This window comes from Xiphophorus maculatus, chromosome 20, assembly GCF_002775205.1.
Source record: "Xiphophorus maculatus strain JP 163 A chromosome 20, X_maculatus-5.0-male, whole genome shotgun sequence".
In the NCBI taxonomy this organism is placed as follows: Eukaryota; Metazoa; Chordata; class Actinopteri; order Cyprinodontiformes; family Poeciliidae; genus Xiphophorus; species Xiphophorus maculatus.
The window spans coordinates 17,373,764-17,400,925 of record NC_036462.1 but is presented as its reverse complement, the minus strand read 5'-3'; the positions used below and the strand labels follow the sequence as shown (position 1 = coordinate 17,400,925).

The 27,162-nt window shown below is 39.2% G+C and overlaps 2 protein-coding genes across 4 annotated transcripts; one reads left to right on the top strand and one right to left on the bottom strand.

Moving 5' to 3' along the window:
• Positions 1-136: 136 nt before the first annotated feature.
• Positions 137-12,662, bottom strand: sfi1 (SFI1 centrin binding protein). The gene is made up of 30 exons (XM_023353442.1): positions 12,416-12,662; positions 12,258-12,329; positions 11,987-12,097; positions 11,072-11,166; positions 10,869-10,986; positions 10,673-10,775; positions 10,427-10,583; positions 10,167-10,328; positions 8,963-9,033; positions 8,797-8,889; positions 8,618-8,715; positions 8,462-8,528; positions 8,023-8,153; positions 7,551-7,632; positions 7,290-7,468; positions 7,134-7,209; positions 6,228-6,323; positions 6,070-6,146; positions 5,594-5,696; positions 5,415-5,511; positions 3,653-3,813; positions 3,493-3,567; positions 3,152-3,226; positions 2,319-2,495; positions 2,055-2,248; positions 1,699-1,825; positions 1,531-1,609; positions 1,344-1,452; positions 1,152-1,251; positions 137-433 (listed from the first exon to the last, which is right to left on the bottom strand). Exons 1-30 carry the CDS (start codon positions 12,574-12,576, stop codon positions 305-307), a joined length of 3,375 nt encoding a protein of 1,124 aa, XP_023209210.1. The 5' UTR covers positions 12,577-12,662; the 3' UTR covers positions 137-304.
• Positions 12,663-14,158: 1,496 nt separating this feature from the next.
• Positions 14,159-26,725, top strand: eif4enif1 (eukaryotic translation initiation factor 4E nuclear import factor 1). 3 transcript variants are annotated; one of them, XM_014473068.2, is made up of 19 exons: positions 14,159-14,435; positions 16,618-16,761; positions 16,846-16,919; positions 18,193-18,320; positions 18,642-18,916; positions 19,100-19,298; positions 19,389-19,543; positions 20,135-20,270; positions 20,613-20,789; positions 22,144-22,415; positions 22,981-23,052; positions 23,198-23,378; positions 23,523-23,596; positions 23,965-24,101; positions 24,714-24,789; positions 24,902-25,025; positions 25,101-25,415; positions 25,510-25,674; positions 25,805-26,725. In XM_014473068.2, the coding sequence occupies exons 2-19, from the start codon at positions 16,663-16,665 to the stop codon at positions 25,990-25,992; spliced, it is 2,847 nt and encodes a 948-aa protein (XP_014328554.1). In that variant the 5' UTR covers positions 14,159-14,435; positions 16,618-16,662; the 3' UTR covers positions 25,993-26,725. The 3 variants fall into 3 exon arrangements, with proteins under 3 accessions (XP_014328554.1, XP_023181403.1, XP_023181402.1); XM_023325635.1 differs by having other exon boundaries at positions 16,615-16,761; positions 25,549-25,674; XM_023325634.1 differs by having other exon boundaries at positions 16,615-16,761.
• Positions 26,726-27,162: the final 437 nt, after the last annotated feature.

The following is a 27,162-nucleotide window of genomic DNA, read 5'->3' as shown; positions in this document are numbered from 1 at the left end:
AAGTGAAAAATACAGCTCTACTTTAATCTTTTTTAATATGTCGGGGTCAAGACAAAAAACATTTTGAATAGTTACTAAACACTGTTAGAATTGCCAGAGGAAGAGTGTGTTAAAGAAAAAGACAGCTGTATGCAGTTAGTATTTCAAAGTTTATTTGAAAAAAAAAAAGAGCAAACATGTAACAAAATGTGCATCAGATGAACATATCTGGATCTGTAGTTCTACGGGAATTTGAGGCACGTGAGTGTAAACAGTCTATAGATGAATGACCTATTGTTTCTGTGATGTCCATGTCTACTTGTTTTTAACAGAGAGGATAAACTCCTGTGGTACCGAGGACAGACTGCAAATCTTGGATCCTCTCCACATGAAGCAGGATGGTAGGTTTCTGTTTTTCCAGCTCCGTGGACAGTTCCTGAATGCGCCGCTCCAGCTGTAAAATACAGAAAAATGTCAAATGTGAAACTAATCAAAGTCAGCGTTAATAGGTAGGAGATACAGCCTGTGATAACATCAACTTTATATCCTATCACATACAAACAGCAGCTACAGAGTGTGTCCATGGATAAAAAAATCCCTCTAGCTTAATGCAGAAAGGACAGATGTTTTTGGTTTTACAAGTGCAAGTTTGACAATCAGGACCTGACTAGACCAAATTAATCTAAAAACTAATGACCATGCAATATGTTCATTTCCCAACTCCACTGTATATCGCTAAATGGGCCAACTGCCATCTCAAGAAACACAAGAGAAAATGATCTACAGCACATTCAAAATGTTGCCTCCACAGTCCTGACCAACAGAAGGAAAATTAATTATATCACTAGACAGGCTCCTGTTTGCTAGAAACTGATTTTAAAATGTTCTTAATGTTTTATAAAAGCATGCAACGATCTCTGGTCAAAATTAATTTCAGAGTTATTCGTTAAAGAAAAACCAACTAGAGCCCTCAGGTCATCAGAGGTCTGCTCACTTGGTGAGATGTGCAGAAACTGTTGGATCTTTACCAGAGAGAATCATTATTTATGACAACTACACAAAAATCCGCATTTTATTCAGATGCCCTTTTAAAGACTACAACTGTTTGAGTTGAGATTATGCGTTATTGACTTCAGTTTAAAACGAAACTACATCATTCCTTCTGCCTGTACCTCCTTCAGCTCCTCACAAACTGCACTTTTTTCCACTTGTTCATCTTCTGCACTCGTCTGCAGCCAACTCTGTAACACGTCTCTCAGCTTGCGCCATGCCCTGAGTGACACACGCAGAGTCAAACATCAGTCACTGCAAACAACATTTGAAATACCATAAACAAGAATTGGATTTAGTTTTATTTTTCCCACCGAAGTTGCTTCTTGCTCTGCTGGAAGTTCTTCATGTCCGTCTGAATGCTGAGAAGCTCCCTCATCAGAACCGACGCTTCTTTTTCAGGAGAATTTTTCAAATTGGTATCTGAAAGTGCATCACAACAGTTAATTTTAATATTTCATGCCTCATAGTTTTGTTTGTTATAAAAAAAATAGGTCAAACCTGATGTGAGGTGTGTAGAGGAAGTCTCAAACTCACAAAGGGAAACAAATGGATTTTCTCTTAGACCTGAACTGTCCAACTTTGAAAAAGAAAAGGAAGAATATAAGAAAGTCAAGTTATTTTAGGATGACATAAATGTTTAAATGTGTTACGGTAAGAGATAAATACAGATTTCTGTGTCTTTGAGGTCATGAAGGCTGAGGGTGGCAGAAGAAGATCTTGAGTTCTGCTCTCCAGAGGCGACTCAGCTCCAGATATGAAGCCTCTCTGATTCGGTTTCAGTGCTTCTTCAGTGCTGCTCAGGATACATTTCCATTAAGCGATTTAAAAATAAAGAAGAAAAAATATGAATCAATAATATCTGCTAAAAGAGACCAGATTTTAAAGCTAGTTTTGAAAGTTAGAAGGGGAAGTACAAAATAAAATGTAAAGCACTGATAAGATCATCTGGCTGAAATAAGGTTGATAACCTCATCTCCATCTGCTGCACAGTTTCAGTGAGACAGACTCAGATTTAAACTCACTGGCTGCTAAGTGCTTCAGTTTCCTGCTCCGCTGAGTGAGGCGTGGAAACGCCTCCAGGACCCGGCAAACAGAAGCTCACACTCTTCTTTTGTGGCTGTGCTCTGACGTCTTGCTCCTTTTGTGATTTACCCAACGCCCGCCGCTTCCACCGCATGGCGCAGCGCCTCACGACTCTCTGCAGGCGCTGCGATCTCTGCAGGACGCGGGCAGACGGTTGAAATCACGCTCCCGTCTGGTGTCTAAACACTCCCACAAACACCCACCTGTTCCTGGCTGAGCTGCGTCAAACTCTCTGTGAGGTCGTTCATGTGCGCGGCGTACGTGAGGATGCACGTCACGCCCTCCCTCAGCAGCTGGTCCCTGTATACCAGTGCAGCTCTGGCTGCAGCTTCCCGCTTGCTGCGCTGCTCTGTCACCCAGAGCCTCCATCCCTGCAACACCTGCAGCAGATTCACAACGCAAATCATTCAATCAATCAAGTTTTTGCAGACATATTCATACTCATATTTTCACACAATATCACATTGAAATCCCAAACTTTGATATATTTTATTAGATTATTAGGTGTTAGAGTAAACAGAGCGGCATACAATTGTGAAGTTGGAGCAGATGAATACACTCCTCCGGTATTAAAACAGGTTAACCAGTTTAATTTTCCACTGCAAACATTTGGGTTTGATATCAAAAGCATGAGAACAGAGATAAATATTCCATCTTTTATTTCCAGGTATTTTACATCTGGATCTGCTTATAAATTAAAAAAGATAGCATTTTATTATTACTATTATCCTCACTATAGCATAGACCGGTATGCAAGAGTATTCAACCTCAGTTTATTCTGGTACCTGTAAATAAAAAGAAACAGCTAATTAGTTGCCTGATCACTCAACCTGTGTGTAATTTAATCTCTGTATAAATCCATCTGTTCTGTGAAGACCTCAGAGCTTTTTTAAGGGAACATTAGTGGACAAACAGCAGCATAAAGTTTAAAGCGGGGTTGGCTTATAAAACAATATCCCAAGCTCGAAAGGTGTGCGTACTCTTTCTAGGCCCAGGAGATTTTGATGCAAGATAAGAATGTGGAGGCAGGTGTTACCTTGGCCTGGAGGGTGAGAGACCAGTGCCAGAGAGCTCGCTCCGTCTGGCTAGCCTCCCTGCGTCTGTGCTGCAGCTGTTCGCAGGAAAAAGAGAAGAACCAAGAAGTCACAGCCTGTGAGAGAGCGTTAAATCACAGAGTGTACTGTACAGCAGAAACGCTCTGAGGACATCGGATAAGAATCTGATGTCAGATAAGAGTCTGATGTCCTGAGAGCGTACTAAATGTCAACTAAAATGTCTAGCACTTTCACTAACTTGACTTTTTAAGCTTCTCCTGGTTATTTCCAAATTATTTAAGTGAAGCTCTTCTTAAAATTGTAAACAAAAAAATCAGCAAACCTTTGTTTTCCATTGCTCAAAGAACTTCTGGTACATCTTTAACCTCAGCAAAAGTAGTCCTTGTCTTTTCATGACCTGAAGAGTTATAGCAAATTTTAAGTCTTCATGTAGTAGCAGTGTAGATTTATGTGACAGATGTATTTAGTGATATAACAGCAACCTTATCTCTCTGGTGCTGGCAGTGATAGTTGCTCCATGCATTCAAGGTTGTAGAAAGCAGCTTGGAGTCGTGATGCCTTCTGGCCTTTTCCATGTTTATCCTCAGCCTCCGAGCCTCTGCGGTTTGTTCCCTCCACTGTCTGAAAATCAGCCGCAGCCGAGCTAAAAAATAGAAGAAAAAAAAAAATCACACAAAAAAGTTCAGTAAGTTGCCTTATTATATTGTGCAGGTAGAATCTAAGAAGATTTTACAATAATAATTTAAAACTGTAATAAAACCAAGAAGGGACGTTTAGAGATAAAAGAATATTTGCTTAACTGTTTGTATTTAACTCTAATCTCCAAATAATGAACACAAAACCATATCACTTAAAAAGAAATATCATCAAATGGGGTAAAAAAAAAGACTTAAATGTCACTTTAAATAAAATGTGCTTTATTTTGTTTATCTGAAGATTCTATGTTACACCTTATTATACATATTTGGACACCTAATCAAAAAAAGAAAATACTCTAAGGGACTTAGATATTATTAATTTATTAATCAGAGTAAGATAATAAAATTGACTTAATGTAAAAAACAAAAAACAACAACAAAAAAAGACAAACCCTACTTTAAATCTTTGTCAAAGAGGATATGAAAAGTTTTAACACTGGATATAAACTGATGCTTCATCAGTTTGAAACATCCCAAAGCAGAAGGCTCATTTCCATAAAAAGGTACAAAACAACCAACACTCTACAAGTATGTAATGGTGAATCTGGAGAAAAGTGCCCAATACAGCAGATTTTGCATTATACAACATCAAGAAAGGTCGGCAGTGGCTCTGTGAAAAAAAATACTATAAATTGTGCTCTGAACCTTTCCACTGCTTTTTTGAATTACAGTCAATACGGAGTGGAAGACACATTGTGTTGTGCACAGTATGAGAACTGTGGGGAAATGTGGCTGATTGCTGAAAGGACAAAAGTTGGTTCTCACATGAAAATGCTGTTTGTGGCCATTAGATTGCTGCTTTTGTTTTAAGAACTGTACCAGTATTAGGTACAGAAATCAGGTCAGTTCCACTGCAGTGTTCTCATAAAGTTCTGACTGAATGAGTTAATTACATCCCAACCACCAAGCAGACAAATCTGCAAACGTGACATTTTCAAAATTGAGTCTTGACGGATAAACCAAATGATATTTTATTGCATTAATCAGCACGGTTTATAAGTGTGTGAGGGTGTTTATTGAAATAATCATTTTAAAAAGTGCAGCTAGAGTTTCCAAAAATATTTACACCCCTTGAACTTTACCCTTTAACCGCTTTACAAATGCAGTTAAAGAACAGTGCCACTGTTCTGATTCACACTTTGCTAAAAATCTGAAATACTTTTTGATCTTATTATTTTACCCTGAGATTTTTTTTCTAAACAACGTCTATTTTCTATTTGAAACACAAAAGGAAAATTTTTTTGCTTCTCATCAGGTCGAAACCTGGAACATACAGTTACTCATATGTCCTTATTTAAATTACTTATTTTTTAAACTTAGAGAAACATGTTAGCGTCCAACTTCTCAAATGGATGTCCTTTAGCGTCTTTATCAGGTATTAAGAAAAGCTGAAAAATTATTAGAGAAGCATTTTTATTTTATCTAAAATTTTAGGTTTTACAAAATTATTTTTAAACAAAGAATATGTTCACATGACAAGCTTTAAGTATGTCCAGATAAAACTTGAACTAAGTTGAAACTATGATGTTCCGTCCATATTCAATACCTTCATTGACTGTTTTCTGAGCCTGCCTGAGCATCTCCCTCTGCTGGTGGCGCTTCAACAGTGAACGCCTCGTTACTTCTCTCCAAGCATGAAAAACCTGGACAGATTTAGAAACAAAGAGAGCAAAGGATAAGAAAATAACTATACTGCATTTTAAAATTAAAGGACAAAGATCAAACCTTCTGCTGAACGGATTGTTGGAAATGCTCCTGGGCTTGTTGCTCTGCGAGTCGAACCTCAGCCAGCAGCTCTGCTTTCTCCCTCCATGCTGTTAGAGATTTCCTGAGGACATATGACTCAACGCTGTGAGGCTGAAATATGTTTGTGATTTCAAAGCAGCAAATCTTAAACTCAACACTTCAATCTTAAAAGACAATAAAATTGCAGGTTCATATTTAGTCATATTCCAGTCCTCAGCATGCAGTTCTACAAAGTCCTGGTTAATAACCTTCAGTCCTAAAGGCCACCAGGCCCTGCATTAGAATAGCCTACTCAAAGCAAAGACCTAAATTTAATAAAGAATCTGTGACTTGAAAATTTCTTGGATCGCTCCATCTGATCTCAGAGACATTCAGCGATTTGTTTAGAGGAATTGGCAATAAAATCCATAAAAGTGAAACGAGTAGAAGAGTGTGAACATTTGGAGTTAAGGTACCTGAGGAAAATCTGTGTTCGCTGCTGTTGAAGCTCCTTTGCATGTTCACACATCAGAGACATCTCAAAGCGATGATTCTGTGAACACAGCAGTGGCTCTAAACATCCTCTTTAGTCACCTTCTCTTGGTTTAATTTCTACACACTAATGATTAACTACCTCTAAGGCCACAAAGCTTTGTTTGAGAAGTTTAGCTTCATGGTGGCCTTGAATCTCCTTCAGCCTGCTTTTCTTCACTCGCCGCTTCTGAACAAACTGATGACAAAAACACTCATCACCGTCATGCTAAAAACCTGCAGAGATACCGACCAGAAAATAACAGTAGGGCTGCAGGTAACAATTATTTCAGCAATGTTCTATCGATTATTCTGACCATTATTTGAGTGATTGAATAAAAAAAATCTCCACATTCTGCAAATATTTATGTAACGCTAATCTTATTTTATGCAATGTTAGAAATATCTAAGAAAATGCCAATAATTCAATGTCTTTTAAATAACAAAATAAACATTTTACTACATAAAATTCAATATCATTGTATTCCATTAGTGTTTGCTTGATCATTTGTAGTAGAAGATGCATATTCAGCTAAAAAAAAAAAATCAGCATGTGAAAAGCTCAGCACTTTCTGCTTTTGCTTAACATCAATACAGTGTAGGGCTGTTCTACACTGTTTTCGATCAATAATTGGATAGCAAAATTCTTTTGTTTTGTTTGTTTTTTACAGAAGTTTAGCCAGATACAGCTAAAACTATGTCACTTGAGGAGCTCTGGGTGGAACATATTTATGGACAAAGAAGGTTTTTCATCTTAAATGCAAAATGTATATATTCTTGCATAGTTCTGGATTTATTGCTGGTCTGAGGCTATTACATTTTGATCAAATTGTCATAATTTTGAGTCTGTAAGCTCCAGTAAACAATTAGGTTGTTAAATTAATTGGCAATTATTTTAATAACTCATTATTCATCATTAATCCAATTAATTGCTTCAGCCCTAAATAGCCGCTGTGTTATTTTTTTATCCACAGACTGTGTCAGTGTTCTGTGTCCAGGCGATAACTACCTTCTTCCATTTCTCTACAGCCCATCGCAGACTGCATGAATCCCCCTGAAGACAGGCCTGCAGCTCTCTGATTCTCCTGACACAAATAGATCAGTTCACCATTAACAATGAAAACACAGCAGCTCAGACAGATCAGTCATCTCAGATTATCACCACCTGTCTCGTATCTCAGAGCTGTAGCCCCTCCACTGTACCAGAGTGTTGTGCAGAAGCCTTTGAGTGTGCAGACGTTCTGAAGCTTCCCGTTTCTCTGCCTCTCTGATCCGCTGCTGTGTGCGTCCTCTCCACCGCAGCCAGGCTCCCTGCACACAGCGCTGCTCGTCGTGGAGAACCGCCTGAAAACACACGGCAACGTGTCTGGAGCACAGCAGTCTGTCTGAATCAACACTAAGCTTGCTTCCATCTGCAGCTGCGTACCATCCGCTCAGAGAGCTTCTCCTCCTTGTGCTTCTCTGACCGTCCCCACCAGATGTGAAACACCCAGGCGAACTGACGCTTCCTGAAAATCCAGAAACAAAAACAAGTCACACGGGAGAAGATATAGACAGGCCTGCATTCAAGAAGGTCAAAAACAGCCAAAGTATAGTATTGTTCAGTTGAGATTGATGATTGACCTTGTTTCTTTGTTCTCCCTTTGCTTTCTTTTTTTGTCACATAAGACAAATCAAAAAAATTTTAGTTTTTTTTTTTTTTGTTTGTTTGTTTGTTTTTTTGTTGTTTTGATCCATAGTTGAGAAAAAGGGGCAGATATTATAAGATTATTTTCTTCTTTCTGCTACCTTTCATTTCATTTTTTTTAAATTATTTTATTTTTTTCTTTGTATTAAAAATTTTTTTATTTGTATTGAATGAAATGAATAAAAAAAAAAAAAAAAAAAAAAAAAATCACCGATTAAAGGCTTCGGCTTTGAATCTTCTCTGTTCTCGCAGCTGTCCCTGCAGAGTGAACTCCACCCAAGACTGGAAACATCGGGGTAAGGTCCGCTCAGCAAACCAAACATCTGCGCGACGCTCCACTTCCTGTAGAGAAATGAATTAAAAATGACAAATTTGACATTTTCAAACGAGAAAGTAGGTAAAATATATATATTTTTCTTCTTGAATTAATCTGTGATGAATGGTATAATGTTGTTATGGACAGTATATGTGTGCTTTAGTGATAGTCTTATTCAGTCATAACAGAAAATAAACTGTACCTTGATGTATTTTTTTTTCTCAGCTGGAATAGGACTTTAAGTTTCTATTTTATTAAAATAGAAACTAAAAGTTTCCAAAATAGAAACTAAAATATTTTAGTTTCTAAATGAGCTAAAAATCATTGAAAATACCTGCATATGAATCTGTTCAGCAAGCGTTTCTCTCCAGTGGTGGAAACAACGTCTCAGCACAGAAACCCTGCAACATGATAGACAGTTCAAAAATGTTTGATTTGTTTTTCCCTTCCTTTATTCCTGGGAAGGTGGCTATAAAATGTAAAGGTGAACCTGCAAATATTCAGCGCCTTTTCGATTAGGGGCTGAAATCTCCGATCTTCAACCTCCTCCAGCCGATCCGTCCACAGCCTCCAGTACTTAGCCAGCATCTACCAAAGAGCAGCTGATGTTTTGATGTTTTCACTGAAAGAAAGCGGAACTGCCTGTAAGGTGATGACCGCGTCGATTACTGTTTGCTGACGGTGCTGGACGGCCATGTTGTTGTTCAGTCGGTGCGCTTTGTTCCAGCTAACGTTCAGAGAGAGCCCCTGCAGTCCAGCGTGCTGCAAACACAAAGTGATCAAGAACCGACTGCTCTCTGCCAGCTGGTGCTCGATCCATTTGTTCATTTCTTACCAGTAAATGATTCTGGAAATGCTGACATGCTGTCTGGTTCCTGTCCGCTTCTTCTCTGCACAGCTGAACATCTACATCACAGCTCAAGAGCCAAACAGTTGAACAGAGGACTGTCAAAACGGGATGCATTCTTTCAACAAGTCCACCATACACCACACCCCTAACCTTCTCCTGATAGACCCACAAACAACCAGACAGACAAGTACATAACTGGGAATTGTACAGACAATGAGGCATGGTTTCCAACATTGTTTACAAATAATAAACTGAAAAGGGTGGTGCGCATTTGTATTCAGCTTCCCTGAGGTAACAACGTGATTTCACTGCGATTACAAGTCTGTTGGGTTTTGCCTCTTCCAGATATGCACATCTAGAGGCTGAAATGTTAGCTGTTCTATAAAGTATCATCTGTGAACAGAAACTTTCTTTCAATAGATTCTCATTTGGATCAAAGTCTGGACTTTCACTAAGTCAATTTAATACATGGATATGCTCTGATCTAAACCAGATCAGAGCATACTTACAGCCAGGTAGCTCTGGCTGTATGTTTAGGGTTGTTGTCCTGCTTGAAGGTCAACCTCCACACCAGCCTCAAGCCTTTTGAAGCCTCTAACAGATTTTCTTCCGGAATGATGCTGTATTTATCGCCACCCAGCAACGCCAGGTTAGGTTTTGAGATGCGGGGGCTTAAGGAATATTTCATTCCCTCGCACTCTCTGTTCGAGTTCAAAATTAGTTTTATTTTTTTGGCCTAACTCTCCTTTAAACTCCTGTACAACTTCCTCCCTGACCTGCCTGTTGTGTTCCTTGATCTTCCTGATGACGTTTGTTCACTAATGTTCCGTAATGAATCTTTGATACTTTCATGGAACAACTGCATTTATACTGAGGTTAAATTGCACACAGATGGATTGTATCTACTAATTTGGAGACTTCTGGAAGCAATTGTTATTTATTTGCAAATACTTATTGACATTTGTTGCACTGGATTTTTTTTATTTAGGAGTATTAAAGTAAAGGATATGGAATGCAAATGTATATCACTCACAAAAATATGAAAATCACATATCCTTATTTTTCCACATCACATTTATGAACTATCCTGTGTTGGTCTGTAGGATGCCACTCGGTTTAAGGGGTATGAATGTCTGTAATGTGAGTGTTTGTGTCTCTTTGTTACAGTTTTGTGTACAGTTCAGGATACAGGCTTTCCAGTGCACCAGCGCTCTGCGTCGAGTGCTCTGAACAGCCAAGCGGTTTGCAACTTGCAATCGCCTCTCTTCATTCTGTTTGCGATTCAGAGCCTTTCTCCATTCCCTCCAATACTTCCTGACCAGGCGGAGACGACAGGCGCGCTGAGCCACGGCTACAAGAAAAACACGCAGAGTAACCCTGCAACCTGAAACCAGGTCCTTTACATTCAGTGGAACAGATGATAGTTGAAGGAAGGGAAAACATCAGAACCTTGTGTGTCTTTCTTGGTCTTTTGATGGGAGGCGAAACTCATCCACCGACAAAATGCTCTTGTTTTAAGGCGGACAATGAAATAGAGAGCTGCTTTAGATTCTTCTTCTTTCTGGTAAGAAGCAGTTCTATGTGTCTCTTTCCAGAGACTCCAAGCCTTTTCACAAGAAAAAATACACAATTGTTATAAATTCACAATTAATCTAAAAAAGTCAAAGACTGTAGCTCAGCAGACTGTGCGTCTACCTTGCTCTGTAAGCTCAGCGCCCTTTTATTTTTTGCTTGATCCTCTAACACCTTAAGGTGCTGCTGCTTCTGCAGCCTTGACTGCCACAGATTCCACACTGAGCTGCAAAACTCTGCAGTGTCAATGTCACGCACATGGAAAGCATTCCAGTTTGACATGATACCAGTAAATGCTAAAAAAAAAAAAGAAACTTACTGCAAATCCGAAAGCCTCTTCTGCTCAAGGAAGGATTCAAGCATCATCCAATGTCCTCTCCTGATCTCAATGAAAACCTTCCATCTGTCCAAAGCCAATCGGGCCAGTCGCCTATTAGCTGTTCAAGGAAGCAGAGTTCTTAAAACCACATCTTTGATCTGTAAATAATTATTATTATGCTTATTACTCATGTTAGATCTTACCTAATGATTGTGCATGTTGTAATTTAGTCTTTTTCTGTCTCTGCAGAGATGTAAAATTTCTCCACCCATAAAATGCCAGGTTAAACAGATAATACCTAAAGACACAAAGATCATTAGCAGCACATAATCTAGACTGCATCAAGGATATCAACAATGTTCACACAGACATCTTCAACATCTCCCTGGGCCATGCAGTTTTTTGATGATAACCAGCCCATTGAATCAACTTCTGTCATTATGAAGTGTAAGCAACATCCAGTCATAATACATGTGAGATTTCTCAACTTCTCTTTTGCTCTCTCCATAGAAGCTACACCTGGTCTGGCATTCTGTTTGGCTTTTGCACCTTCCTGGAGGAGGACATCAGCTGAGATAATGCTGCCAAAAACTAAATGCTCTCTTCTGTTGTTAACGTTTTGCTTTTCATTAACAAAGAAATTACTCCTACATTTTGTTTTTGTACATCTACTCTGTCTTCTCAAGCCCCCAATCTGCCAACGCAGATGGACACAAGTCAGGTTCTACTGAAGGTTTCCTCCTGTTAAAGGGGAGATTTTTTTCCTCTCCACTGTCGCCGCATGCATGCTTGCTTTTAGGGATTGCTGCAAAGTGAACAGCACATCGCATGGTCACTAGCTATTCTGGTTTTCCTTTTTTGTCACACTTGAAAGGTTCAGATTATTTTACGCATTAAGTCAGAAAAGTTGCAGAAAATCTGTAAAAGAAGAAATACTTTTTACAACACTGTATATTTGTCTCATTTCTCCTGGTCTGTCTTTCTTAAACACAGAGGACAGAAGAAAACTTTTCAACTTCTCAATGAGTTTTACTCGAATGGCAGAATGTCAATATAGACAGGCAGCTACTACAGAAAAAAAAAGAACAAACAGTCCATCATAATGCCTTGAGACTGACCTGTAGTGGCACTCTGCTCTCATTAGAAGACTCCATTCCCTCCTGGATGTCCACCAGTCGTCCCTCCATGTTTCAAAGGCTCGTCTCAGGAGGCCTCTACTGTAGTGGGACCTGTACCAAACCATATTTTTGCATAATTTAACACTCCTCAGACTCATGCAGGGCTTTAAAAGTGGCAAGGAGGCTATAACAAAGTGGAAATAATTATAACCGTGCTCATTTGGTTTTCAATTAATTCTGAATTGTAGCTACAATGTGTGTCCGATGTTACCTGGCTTGCAGGGGCAGAACTCGACCAAAGGTGTTGTGTATCCATATCTTCAGGAATTTTCTCGCCAAGTGTCTAGGAGATGTTTGCGGGGTTAGAGTTCATATTATATGCCAGTATTATTACTAATCTAAAATATGGTAAATACATTGTCTGGGCACCTTATCCTGAGCTCCTTGAGTCTCCCTCCCTTGTTCCAGTTGTATCCCACTCTGTAAGGAACCTTCCTGGTCTGAACTCTGCGCAGCTGTCTAGATTCACTCTCAGACCTGAAGGGTCGCAGTCTTACCCGGTCTGAGTTTTGGACGGAATCGCCTTGCATTATTTGAACTCAGACTTGTAATACCGACATCATTATTTACTCCATCCTTGAAAAGATTTATTTAGACCAACTGCCGCGCATTTGGTTTTTTCTGGTCACGTGACCTGCCCAGAATCGGTGGGTCTGCTCCTTTTTTATGTACCGCAAGAGCAGATGGCCTTAGTGCGCAGAGTTTCAGACATATCACAATATTTCTCTGATATATAGTGTCATCAAATCCAGTATAGCTGGAATATTCTAGGATTAATGAATAAAAATTACAGATATTGTAAAGTTTCTTCAGTATTTGAAGTATTAAAGAAAAATTAAAATATCTACTTTAAGTTGTTCAGGAAACTGAAAAAGATAAATAGCTTAAAGGTTTCAGACTTAGAATGATAAAGCTAAGTCCTAGTAAAGTTAATGTCATATTTATTTATTTAAGTATTTGAATTAATTAAAGAATTTGTTTTTGATATTTTTATATCATTGTGGAGGAGTGGTACGCCACACTACCCCGGCGAGTAAATGATGCTGATCCACTGGAACCAGTTGTCAACGGCAACGCCGATGCTTCGCTTTGGAAACAGCTGACGTTTTAGAAGCGTTAATCAGTCTGTGAAAGTTAGTAATAACAGAGAACTGAGGAAACTTTGACCTCAAATCGTTATGAAGTGTAGCAGCATATTAATTTAATTCAGGGGAAAATCAGGAAGAAAATTAGAGGGTCTTCGGCATCAAGGAGAAGCTGAATTTTTCAATACAACAGTCCGAGAAGGCGGGGTTTGCAATTCTGTCTTTAGTGGTAGTTCGTCGTTGACCGCCCACAACATTTTTTTTAGTTCAAGTACTTTTTAGTGCAGGGTCTTTAATAATATTTTAGCCTTTATCTATCCATTCTTTCTCTACAGCATTGCTGCTGTTTATGTTTATGTAATTCTGTTTTTAATTATAAATGCTCTTTTATAGTACTTATGCATTTATATAGACTGTAAATTTATAAATGTTAAAATATTACCTATTTTAAGGGACCAAATCCAAGAATTTCATAGCACGTATAATGTTTCATTGACATGATAGTGATTTTGAACTGGATTTTAGGTAAGAAAAAAAAGTATTTTTCTATATTTCTTCTTTTTGCGTGATCTGATCTGAATGAATTAATTAGACTTCAAAATAAACAGGAGTTAAGGTGATCAAGAAGACAATAGACGCTTTCAAATTACGCCTTTTTTAAATTTAGCGATAGAAAAACTAATTCCACAAATCACAATCTATGTCTTAATTTATTTGTAATTTTTGTAGAATAATTTAGTAGGAATTTAACCAAATCTTGACGTTTACAAACTAGATCCCAAAGGCAAAGAAATCAAGCGAACTCTTTAGACGTCCAACATATTGCCTGTAGCGTGGTTCACAATTATTGTAAGCTACATCATTATTGACTGAATTTACTTTGAACCATACTCAATGGAAATATTTACTGATATATTTCAGGTAAAAATGTGCAAAAATAATTTAGTTCAAGCAGGCTAAAACAGTACTATCTCGAATTCTATACAGGCGCGACGGACAACATGTAATCTCTCCCAGGACCTTCTTAAAGCGGTGATTGTAGGAAAATTGCTGCTACGACTTCGAAAACAGAGAAAGAGACAGACAATAATTAGAGACTGAATAGTTTCCGTGTGAATTCTTTTCTTATTTGAATCGGTGTTATTTCGTTAAATCATCCCCTGCAGAAGTGTGTGTTGACTAAAACCACCGGAATAGCCCGACCGGCTTGATTTGGTCCTCGCTGGGTGGGTTTTATCCCCGGCTAGTTGGTTAGCCAGTTTACTAACGTGAGCAGCCAGCGATCCACGCATCATTTAAACCCAGTAAGTGTTTTTCTTTTATAAATATTTATCTCCTTGTGTATTTTCTTCTACTCCCATCTGCATTAAATAGAAACTACATGTGTAGCGTCAGTTAAACTTGGCCAGCCTATTTGGGTGCTAATTCCTGGTTATTGTTATTTAGAGGGGTTTTTTTAAGATGGGGTTTATTTTTGGTTATTCGATGAAATTTCTTAAACAGTTTATTGTAATGTCCAGACGTTACAGGTTGGTAATTATCCCCAGCTTTTTTTTCCCGTTTCTGGTGATTGCGCTGGCACTCGGCGCTGGCTGTTGTCAATTTACTCATTAATTAGCAATCATCAACAACAAAAGTGGTCGCCACGCAGGTTTCACTGACGGTAGATGAATCTAAATAATTTAGAAGTGTCCAAGTGTTTTTCTTCCAAGTGACTTTTTGAATACTTTGTTAGTTCACAATTGCCTGCTGACAGAAACTTATGAGAAGTAATGGTCAAAGTTGTAGTAAATATTTCAAATTGTGCCAGGATTTTGTCTGTTGACTAGAAAATAAATTGCAGGATTTTGAAATAAATACGAGGGTAATTAGTGGATCTCTAAAAGAACAGTTAATTGCATCAAACATGGAGAAATAAATGCTGCATGAAGTTAATATAGGGACAAAAAATTGCCTAGGTTAAATTGAGACAGTGAATTAAACAAAAGCACTATGTCCATTATTCCCTACTTTATACAGATGTGGCACCAGCAAGTCTGTGCTGCTAGACTTGCTGGTGGCTCTGCAGGCTTTGCTGTTGGCCTTAGAAGACCAAAATGTTGAATGAACTTGAGGGGAAATGCATTCTGTGGTTTCTATAATTATTGTGATGGTTCTAATAGACAATAGTTTTAAAGAGAACACCTACAAGCTACAAAACACCAAAACTAATATGAATTCAAACAACTTTAATATACTGGTCGCAATCAATTTTTGTCTTGGAAAAAAATTCTAATTACTGCTGGTCACAAGTACCAGCAGTAATTAGTTTACTTTATTCAGTAAACCTTTACTGAATAAAGGTTTTGTGGCTTCTGACAAACTTAATCCAGGAAGAGTACAAAGATGGCTGTGCTTAGATGGCAAAGTTACTGATTTGTGGTCTAGAGGAAAGAGAGTGAAATTCCCAGTGGAGGGAATTGATGGTCAGCACTTAAGATGGGGCTCATTTTCAGCTGTGCGAGTTGAGACGAGATTCACCAGTCAGATTTACTGACCGTTTCAGTTTCCATTAATTTCTTCCTGTCCTTGAAAGAGATCACCATGCCAAGGCATCCGGAATAAAACCAACTTAAAAGATTGATTTAACTGCTGTGGTGGTCTGTGTGAAAGATGAACACTTTCTACCAGCACAATGAATACTGAGTCTTTTTTGCACACTGCTTCAGAGTGTACCATAACTTGCACTTGAATTGGTGATGGTCTCAAAAAAAAAGTCATTAACCTTCACACATTCTACTGATTGAACTTTCATTTCTGTTGCATGTGGGAGGCAGGAGAATTTATCCCTCAGTTTACGCTCAAACTTGTGAAATTGCAATCCAAAAATGATATTCAGCAGATGTTTTCTGTAGTTGGGATAAATATAAATCACCTGAAGGACTTCTAATAATCATTTTCTCAACCAAAAGGTCAAGTGTGTTTGTGAAGCAAATTTTATTTTTAGCTTTAAAAATAGTAGTGGAGAGCACTGAAGGAGTCCTTAAACAACTGGAATCTCTTTTCAAAGCCAGCCATGTCATTCTGAATCTTTTATAGTTTTTAATGTTTTAACTTTAACAGTTTACCAAACTGTATGGGTTTTGAGACTCGCATGTAGTGTGATTGTGGAGCAATCTTTGTTTAGGTATGGCCAAAATAATAACTACTTTATTATTTTTGCACACAGTATACTCAGAATCAATGTTCATTTAGGAGGGACTTCTGTTTTGCTTCACACATTAGGCTAACTCTTAAAGATTAAAACTTCCAATAGTTTTAATCAGAATAGAAAATGTGACAATTAAAGTGTGCATTAAAAATATCCTGCTTTTGTTAATGTGCCAGTTGAGTAATCATTCCAAATCCAGCAGTTGAAACTACAATGGGTCCTGTAGAGTCAATGGAGGCAGCATACCTGCTAATTGTAACAGGACTTTGTTGATGTTGGTAACTGTCTTCCAGCAGAACCTTCTTGGACTTAGAGCAGTGTGACTCTGTCTGCCTTCCATCATGGAGAAAGATGCCAGTGCGCAGCAGAAGAATGATGACACAGCTGTGGACCAGCCCAAGCTAAAGCCAGGAGCCACCACTCCGTTTAGATATACCAAGGTGACGCACGGGTCCGCTGCCAGTCCAAAGACTGTATCATGCAAAGATCTACTTTAAAACAACTGAACTGTTCTTCTTTTTCAGGAAGAACTTCTGGATATAAAAGAACTACCGATTTCCAACGAGCGGCCTGAATGTCTCTCTGAAAAATACGACAAGTATGAACATTTAATTGTGCACTTACAGAAACCCAGACAAATTATTATTTTTGGTGGTTGTTTTTTGTTTTTGTTTACCTGCAAACCTTAATTTCAGTAGTTTCATTTTAAGACTTCAGCACTGATTCTTGACAAGGACTGTGATTACATTCAGCATGGCTTTTATCTGGACTACTTAGTTTGTAGCCTTGTGGAATACTTTTGATTTTGGTTCATCAGCAATGATCCAAACTTTTACTTTCAAACTGCTTTATTATTCACCGTCTCATGGATGACTGTCCTTCACTCACAAATGGTTCTCAAGGCCAGGAAACAAAGCTGTACAGACACATACCATGCTTTAAATAGGCTTGTTCTTCAGCCTATTTTTGTTTTTAAATTATGGCTTCACAAGGGAAACAAAATTGCTACTTCAATTATAAAACATTAGTTGCACTGCAGTGTCTTGACTACTTTTTTGAAAATATTAATTCAATGATATAAATGGAGATGGCTTAAAAATAACATTTGGATTTAAGAAATGGCTGTAACTGTGCAATATATACAATTTGTTGAGGGTTTTTTAAAGATTATTATTAAATGATTACGGTGAAGTGTTATCAAGTCAAAAGTGTACACGTGATGGCTTTTTTCAAATCAAGCCCAGAGGCTCTTCTATGAAACACCTGCATTCCTGTTTTTCTTCAGAAGCCAGATTTTTTTTTTTTGAAAATTTCCTTTTAGTTGTTCTTCTATATGCAGACTTCATCCAAAGTCTAAAATAAAAAAATATATATACATATTATTTCTGAGATGTGCATCTTAATGCTGTTTGAGCTTTCTCCTGAATAATTCAGACATCATTTGAGAACAACTCTTATATGAATTCACAAGTCATGGCCTATCCTAATTTAGTCCACTTGACAGATCTTTTAAAATTGACCTGCAAACTAAAAGTCACTAATTTTACTCTTTTTTTTTTTGTTTGTTTTGTTTTGTTTTTGTTTCACAAAGTAACATTTTTATTGATCTAAAATGTTTAACAGTAATTTGAAAGTTCTGTGTAATCATGCATTTCCGGTTTGACTTTGAATTAAAATTTGATCAAACTTAACATGTCTCATACTTTATTGCCATGGGTTTTTTTGTTGTTTTTTGTTTGTGCTGAATTTGAATTAAACCTAAGCCATCTACATTTACGTGCAGACGTCATTAAAATGGGTTTTCCAATATTTTTGCTAACGTTGGCTTTCAGTCCGTCACCTTTTTATGTTCTAATTGTTTGTTGATCCAGTGATGGTGTCTGGGACCCAGAGAAATGGCATGCCTCCCTGTACCCGACCTCAGAGAGAAACTCCCCAATCGAAGGCTTTAAGAAGGACTACATGGATGACAGAGTTCATTTGAAACGCAGAATCCCAGGTACATAAATGCCTTATTTGACTAATTGGTGTATCATTAGAGTTTCTAAAGTCTCGGGTCTTATCATCTTTCTTTGGTTTTAAACATGCACAGATTTTTAAAGCTAGTTTATTTAATAATATTTCATATTTTTGTACAATAGAATCACAGTTTAGTCAATCTGGATTGCATTGATGAAAATCTGTTTAGCCTTTAAAAAGGTTAAGGTTTAAGGTTGTTAACCACTTGTACTTCAATGTGAATATTGTATTTGTATTAAAATCTATATTAACTTGGAGTATGTTCTCTCTCTTTTTTTTTTTTTTTTTTTAATTAATTTAGATCCCCGTGAGCGGTTAAAGGAGGACGACCTGGACGTTGTACTGAGCCCACAGCGACGAAGCTTTGGTGGTGGTTGTCAAGGCAACGCGATACCCGCATCAAACACCCGGCGCCCAATAAGCCCGCTGGAAAATAAGGAAAACGAGACACTCCGCCTCGGAGTCGCTCGCAGAATCGGCAGTGGGCGCATCATCCCTGCTCGAGTCTTTGAGAGAGAAGCTCGTCCAGAGAAGGAGAGGGAGCGGGAAAGAGACTTCAAAGATAAAAGATTCAGGGTTTGTGGTTCTTCTTCCTTCATTTCAATCTATCTGACTTGCATTTTTACCCACAGGTATGATTAAGGCGCACAGTTCATAATTGTCTATTTACTCAGAAGTATTGTTTTTGTTTTTTTGCCTGGTTATTTGCTTGACTAACTTGTGAGAACCTTGTGATTCTGCATGCGTTATGTCTTGCAGAGGGAATATGGTGACAAGCGTGTGTTCAGTGAAAGAAGAAGAAACGACTCGTATGCGGAGGAGGAGCCGGAGTGGTTCTCAGCCGGTCCCACCAGCCAGTCGGAGACCATTGAACTAATCGGATTTGACGACAAAATTCTGGAGGAGGACAGACGCAAAACAAAGCGATCAAGGAAGCGAACGGACTCTGTGAAGGAAGGCACGTCAAGCCCTTCCTTCTTGAATTTTAACACCACATGGGGAAACTACGGCATGGTCTGACTGTCTTGTCAAATGTTTTTGCGTGCAGCAGTGGAATGCAATGGTGAACTAGCCGAGGAGCAAAATGTGGCTTTGCAGGCTGATCAAGAAGTTCCCCATCCAGATCTTCCAGACCCGTCAGCTGGAGACTTTGACTTCAACGAATTTTTCAACTTGGAGAAAACCATGCCGGCACTGGCGTCTGTAAGTACTGGGGGCCACTGCTCTTGTTATCAAGGTAATGATGTCACATGAGGGGTGTTTCTGCAGTCATCTTACTGGATCCGGTTTCCTGTTCTGCAGTATTTTTAAGTCGAGGTTTTTCAAGCCAGAATCTGTCGTTTGACACTTGTGGCAGTTTTGCTTCAATTGCCTCATATGTCGATATTCCAGTCAAAGAATTTTTTTTTGTGTTGTTTTTAAAGCATCAAATGTGTCAGCCCAAGATTACATCTGCTGCACTGGCTTGATCTCACTGACCTTGAGCTTATCTATGGTGACTCACTAAATGGTGATTTTTGGGCTGTTGCATGCAGTTAATGAGGCTTTAAAGGTGTCACCATTCCAAATTTATGCCCATCATACCTCTGTTAGAACATGTTTTAAATTAAAGCTGCTCTGTAGCAATAAAATCAACTGCTAAGCAGTTCATTCAGTGACAGTGCCTGCCCCGTATCCTGGCACTTTTGCTGCTAGCTTGATGGAAAACATACTAAACGTAAGTTTCACATTTTGTTTTGCACTCTTTAGTGTCGTCTTTTCTCTGCATGAAAGGCTTCCTATTTCTGTCTTCAGATGATAGAGGACGTTTTGGGAGAAGGCCCCGTGTCAGCGAGCCGCTTCAGTCAGTTTTTTAACACCCTGAGCCCATCAGGCAGCCGGTCCAGCAGTTTGAGGTCCACCCCTCATGAGGAGCTGGAAAAACTTGCAGGCAAGTGATTCGATTACCCCAGTCTGGTTTATTTTAACTGTGTGGTTATGATCTTTAATTAACAAATCCCCTAGTGGAGTAAATGTAATGAGCTGCTGACAAATAAAACTTGACCGTTCTGAGAGCTGCATCCAGATTATTGGTAAAGCAAATGGAAGTTGAATACATTTTGTTTGTGCTGTTTACATCCATGTCTCCTTATTTGCAAAAGTAAAAATGTTGGATACCAGTTGTTTCTCATTGTGGATCTATAGTTTTACTGAATTTACCCATCAGAGTAAATGTTGGAACCAGTCTGCATCTAAAGGAAGCTAATTTGTTCTGGACTGCATCTCTTTAAAGGACTTGATCCACGCTGCTCATCTACGAGCCAAGGCTCTGCGTCATACTTCACACCCATTCAGTCATCAGAGGGCAAGGGAAAAGTGGACATCTTGGAGCTGCTGCACAATGCCAAAATAGACCTGAAGCCCCTTCTGTCCACGCTGTCGGTCAACAAAGAACGGCTACGAGAAAGCAGTAAGTAACGGCTCTCGGAGCATTCTTCGGTCTCACTGTTTGAAAGAAATACAAATTGCAAAATTGTATGCTTTCAATTGTTGAAATGTTTCCATGTGCCAGAGTTAGATTAGCTGTATTTAATACTTTCTGACCTCTCCCACATGACTGCATATTGGAGCAGAAACGATGGCACTGATTACGCAGAGCTGGTTTTCAGTGAAGCCGTAACGTTTTTGTTGTGATCCAACCGCTCATAACAATCAGAGCGATCGGCGTCTCTGACACCATCTGGTGCTTTGAAACAAGGTGTTGGTGAAATTTTCTGTGATCACCCTTTGCAGAGGTGTAAAATTACACATGTACACACAGCTACAGGGTTTTTTCTCTGCACAGGCAGATGGCAGCAAAAACAATGGTGGATAAAGTTGTACTCTGTGTACTTATCCTGTTCAGTCTAACAGAATGTCTGATGAGGAATATTTGTGTTAGATGAGTACTTGGTTTATCTGAGACTAGTCACTGTTTTCTGTGATGGGAGCTAGGAAATGCACATGCACGTTTCAATGACGTGCTAAAATCACAGCGCCATATAGTGTCCTGGCATGATGACTACACCTGGTTCAAGGTGTCATGGCGGTGCTTTCTAAACATGGAACTGTTGAAAATAAAACCGGTTTCCAAATAGTGGCCTCATGTGACTGAATCTTGTTTTCTTTTAAATGATGATTTCACCTGTAAATATAAAAACTAGAATCTTCATTTTATTTTTTTGCAGTACTAGTTTTTTAATCGCGATGCTAGTCTTGGTGATTAAATCCAGTTTACAAGGTCTGATTCTAATTAGTTTTTGTTATAGCAAATTCAATAAAGTGTTAATTTTTATTTTTATTCTGCAGTACTTGCATTTTAGTGCAGGTACTGTGTACATAAGAAAACAATTTACCAATTGAAAAAGGAGAAATTCTAAAATTTAGAGAAAATTTGCAGTTTTTTTTTTTTCTTTCCAAAACTTCAAAAGCACCATGTCTGGTTGACCCAGGATCTTAACTGTTGCTGGGTTTCTTTTCCTTTCTGTGGCTGAACATATTTTAAAGCATTTGTATTTTTTCAGCATCATAACTTTAACCCTGAGGAGGTAGGTGGTGCAATTATTCTGCTCCAAACAGCCAAAAGAAGCCTCCAGCTTTAACAACTAACTAAAAGGGTTTTATACTGGCCCATACCCTCTAGCACAGAGTTAAATTTTGAAATGTAGACTCAGTCAAGACTACTTTGAACTTCCTCATAGTTACCAATAGTTGAAACTGTCTATTTTTATTTTTCAAATTTTTAAACCAGGTTTGTTTTTGTTTTCCTCCCTGTCTGTCCTCAGCTAACTCGGGGGTGGTGCTCTCTCTGGAGGAAGTTGAAGGGGAGATGAAGGGAATGAAGCTCGGCTCGGAGCCTCACGTGCAGAAGGTGTCTCCTCCACAGAAGGGGAACGGCACGCCCTTCATGGCCGAGCATCTGGAGGAAGCTTTAACCGGCGGCTCTGTTAACCGGCCGCGATCCCGTGACACGGACATGTCTGCTTTTAATAAACTGGTCAGCAGCATGAAGGCAAGTGGAACTCTGCCAACTCACCCCAAACCCAACACAAACAATGTAAGTACATCTCTTGTGTTTCCTACCAGCTCCGTACTGCATGTCTAACACTAGTTTTGCAGTAGATGTAGCCTGACCCAGTGAAGCTTCAGAATTGCTTTCAAGCTAAAATCAGAGAACTTTGCTGAAAGCTTTTAAAGATGGTGGGCATAAATTTGAACCATTCTGGAGGTTACCTTCTGTGTAATTTTCATCACTGCAGTTCTTTGTGCAAGTTGCTTTGAACATGAGATTAAGTTTAAAACGAATAAGAGTAATGTCAAAGGCCATGGGAAAAATGACTCTGAGTAAATATAATTTAAAAGCTTTGGCAGCTTGCATAAGGGACTGTTGACTCGACTTCACGTGTGTTCACTCATTTCTGTGGGCCTGTTCTTCTGTTTGGGAAGTTTAAGTGAGAATTCATCTCAAATGTTCAGATATTACACATTTATCTGATGGTAGCTGCTTAGACCTCCCATATTCAAACAGGCCCACTGAGGTGTGATCTATGGATGTGGTGATTTGTTTTACATACTGAGGGGAAAATGTGGCAACACAACTTTAAATCCTTTGTATGTTGCAGCAACCTTCAGATCCAAGTGTGGCGCCTCTCCCTGATCGTGTACCTCCTCGGCAACAGAAAAACATATTTCAGGTGTGTGTGCAGTCCTCCCTGTAAGGTTGATCATGCATGTCTTGGTCTAGAGCACATTGGTCAGTGGGTGTTAGCCCACTGACCAATGTGTCTAACACATGTTACACTTGAACTAAAGTGTAACATTACTCGGATCTCTCTGTAGGCGCTCCTTGGTGTTCGTAGCAGCTCCCCGACTCCTTTAGGCGGTCTGTTGGGAAACTCTGAGCCCTCTGTGACTTCTGGCCCTCTACAAGGTTTACTACACAAGGGCCCCTCACCCCCTCTTTTTCCACAGCGGGCCCCCTCACCTGACTATTTCAATAACAGAATGCTACCTGCTGCAGGTAAGTCTAAAAAGACAGATGGACATTACTTGTACTTTCTAAGGTTGCTGTTCTAAATAATTATTCAAGCTTACTTGTTGTGGTTTTATTAAAGGTTTTCTTTGACTAAACTGGACACAATTTTGTTTTTAATACTTTCTGAAGGATTTCCAGCTGGTCCTCAGTCTCTGCTACCAGAACAGTTTGACATCCACAGGTCCATCAGTCCTCAGCAGCAGGTTGGTTGTTCTGGTGGCAGGAGTTTGGGATTCATAGATATGTATTTATACGCAACACTTTATACTAGGAGGTGTGGAACAGGTTTCTCTAAGAACTTTAAAAGACTTTCATTGATTGTAGTATTTCAATCATCTTGGTTTTAATTTTGGACTTGAATTTGTTTTTTGGGGGGGTGGGTGGGAGGGTTGTGGCTTTTTATTAAAGTTGACTTGCTTTTATTGATCTGTTTTATAAAATCAGAATCACTTTAACCTTTGCCATATGAATGTCCTCACTACAAAGTCACTTTGTCAACAAAGCCTCCATATTGTGTGATAGCTTTGTTTTTTTTTTTTTAAAGATTGAGTTATATAACTTGTTTCCCCAGATGAGGGCGCTCTCACTACCTGTAAATCAAGCTGATCTGGAAGTCCTAACTCTCCAGCAGGACCTTGCTCTCCATGGCCACCCTTCATTTCAGTCAGGCTACAACAAACACCTGCAGGACAGATCCTTTAGAAACAGGCAAGTATTTTAATTTAGCTTGAATAGGTGATTTAACTGAGGGTGTTTTTTTTTTTTTTTTTTTACTTGATGTGATGGTAATCCTTTCAAATATTTTGCTCTGTAGCAAATGCACTTATTAGCCCACTAAAAAAGTCTAACTGATTCTGAAATGTAGAAAAAGGGAAGGTTTTTCAGAGAAATGCAGCTCACAAAGTGTGATCCCAGAACTATATTATTTGTTGCAAATGGTGAACAGCATTTCAAATGTGTTGAGGGCAAAAGACAAATCCACAAAGATTAAGGAAGAATAAACCCAAAAATACAATGAGCCCATTCTCCTCTGGTCCTGTCACATTTCAGAACCGTAACCTGTCTTGGGTGTCCAACGGTAAGGTGGAGATCAGACGAAGAAAGTCTTAAAAGTGGAAGAATAACCTTCTTCATCTGCCCCCCACCTTATTGTTGACCCTTGTTAAGCTAGAGCTTATTAAAAAGAAAACCAATATGCCTCTCTGAATATAAATCTCCCTTGGTCAAATATAAAGGTGTCAAGACTGAGAGCATTGTAGTTCAAAATTAAAATGAATTTGCCTAATTTGTAAATACAATTTATGACTGCATGATCAATAGGCCTCAACGGGTAAATCGCTCTCCTGGACCTCAGCCTGCTGGAAGAACCTCCCCAGGAAACGCAGTCACTAGCATGGTGAGCATAAACGTTTCTGTAAAAATGTTTTTTTTCTTTCTTTTAATTGCCTCTAAATCAATGAAAAGTGTGTGCTCGTAATTTTGCTTTATTCCATGCATTTTAATTGCAGCTATCCCCATCATTTACACCCACATCTGTGATCCGTAAAATGTACGCAACGAAAGAGAAAAGCAAGGACGAACAGTCGAGTCGTCCAGAGACTAAAGAGGAAGCGACCACAAACTCACAAGATGGTACAGAGCAGCTGCTTGCCTACGCTTTGTCCTACTAACAGTGATGTGATGCTGAGGGCTTTTCTGTGCTTTCAGGCAGTAGTTCTCCAAGCCACCTACTGGGGTCAGTGGACGGAAATATCTCACAGTCTGTGGGAGCAAAGATCAGTCATCAAACCATGCAAAGTAAAGACCAGGAGCGTCTGAGACCTGGTTCCACCGGACACCACATGACTCCAATGGCACCTCCAGGTCCGTCTTCATCCTTCCCTCGTCCCATCTACCCAGTACCACTGCTGTCCCATGTGCCCATGGTGCGCCCCCCTCCTCAGCTCCACCCAAACGTGGTTCAGAGAATGCTAGCACAAGGGATCTCGCCCCAGCAGCTCGGACCTGCCCTGATGCAAGCAGGTTAGTGGTTTCTTCCGGCCCAACACAGGTCTTATTTTTGTTTAATCCCTTTTGGACTTGATGTTTATGAACTGCTTTTGCTTGTACTCACAAGGTATGTTTCCACCACATGTTGACCTTGCACAACTTCAAGGCTTACCTCCGGCCCTGCTGGGACAGCCGCTGTACCCACTGAGTGCAACAGGACTGCTACCTCCCAGAGCAAATACTCCTATGCAGTTAGCGGTCATGCAGCAGCAGCTTCAGGGGCAGAGACCAAGTAAGTTAAGAAGTCGTATGTGGTAAAACATGTCCAAGATTCCCTATTTCTGGTTTTTGGAGCTACAGTTTTCTGAAAGACTGCAAAACATGAAGCTCTAAAGCATCAAATCCTTTTCTCCTTGTTGCAGTGCATCCCGGTATACCAGGCGCTCTGTCTCAGAACCAAGGCCTCCACCGGACAAACGGCTCCCAGCGACATGGGGCCAGCCCCCCTCTGGGCCTGGCTAAGTGGTTTGGATCGGACGTGCTAGAGCAGCCACTGCCCTCCATGCCGGCTAAAGTAATCAGTGTGGATGAATTGGAGTTCCACCCATAATGAAAATGCATTATTAGCTGGAAAGTGAGTTTTCCCTCTGCCCATCGCCACCTCCTGCTTACCATGACAATGTGAACTTTAATTTGAAAGATGGCGCATAGTGGGACATTGTAACAATGTTTTGTTTGAACAGATGAGTGGAGGTTTATTTTGCCAGCTCTTTTTTTTTTTTTTTCTATTAGTAAATAATGTAAAAGCTCAATTGTACAGACCATGAGAGAATCTTATTCTGTGTATATAGCTGTAGTTTTTTTTGGTTTTTTTTTTGGTTCTTTTTTTCCTTCCTGATCTTGGGAGGTGTGAAATAGACCTGTTGTTGAACTTGAACTGGGAAACGAATCTGGTAGCATTCCTTTCTAGTGTCCACCTTAACCTCCTCCCCCTGCGATGAGAAAGGGCCACTGTTGGGGGAGAAGTGAGTTACTTGGTGCACACTCCATCATATTTTGAGGTGTCATTAGTGGCTATTTCCCTGAAAAGATTAAGTATATCAAGACACTGATGGAGGATGCAACAAGCTGGCTGTGCCTTTCTGTTTTTGTTTTCTTTATTTGGATTTGCCCCCCTCACTCCCTGTTTCCCTTTAATTTTTTCCACTGTATTCTCCAGTCCAGTGTCACAAGAATTCAACACTGCTCACACTGTCATTTGAGGGTGTTTGGAATTCAGTTTGTGCTATTAAGTTATAAGAAGCACAAATAGAATTAATAAATAAAAACTTGAGTAAAAATAACTTGTAAATGTTTTTTTTTTTATACTGGTTTGTTCTTAAAGCACCTGTTTGTACATTTTCAGATAATCCCTTGAGTCTTTACTTCAAATCAAAGGGCTTGAATTGCACTTGCTCAAATCCTGTTCAAACATGCATTTGTCTACAGTGAAGTTGACTGGTTTATTCAGCTTGAGCTGAGGATTACAGATGGTACTTTGCTGTGACACTGCAAGCTGCATGATGCGGAGAAGCCCTTCCTTTCAAACCTTGGAAATAATTCTGCTTCTGAAACTGGCTTATTGTGTGCTTGGGCCATTAAATGGTATCCACTATCAGCTCCTTTCCAGCCAGGAATATTTTAATACCATTTTTGAAAATGGGGCTTTAAACAGTTATCTAAAACTTGTCAACACTTGTCAGCAATCTGATTTAAATCTTGTTACTGAAACTTGAGAACT

Coding starts and splice junctions, on each gene's coding strand:
- sfi1 (XM_023353442.1), bottom strand. CDS start 12,576: ATGCAAGGCGATTCCGTCCAAAACTCAGACCGGGTAAGACTGCGACCC. Junction 8,154..8,461: donor CTGAACAGATTCATATGCAG/GTATTTTCAATG, acceptor ATTTCTCTACAG/GAAGTGGAGCGTCGCGCAGA. Junction 3,568..3,652: donor GCCAGCACCAGAGAGATAAG/GTTGCTGTTATA, acceptor ATAACTCTTCAG/GTCATGAAAAGACAAGGACT.
- eif4enif1 (XM_014473068.2), top strand. CDS start 16,663: ATGGAGAAAGATGCCAGTGCGCAGCAGAAGAATGATGACACAGCTGTG. Junction 16,762..16,845: donor CTCCGTTTAGATATACCAAG/GTGACGCACGGG, acceptor CTTCTTTTTCAG/GAAGAACTTCTGGATATAAA. Junction 18,321..18,641: donor TTTGAAACGCAGAATCCCAG/GTACATAAATGC, acceptor TAATTAATTTAG/ATCCCCGTGAGCGGTTAAAG.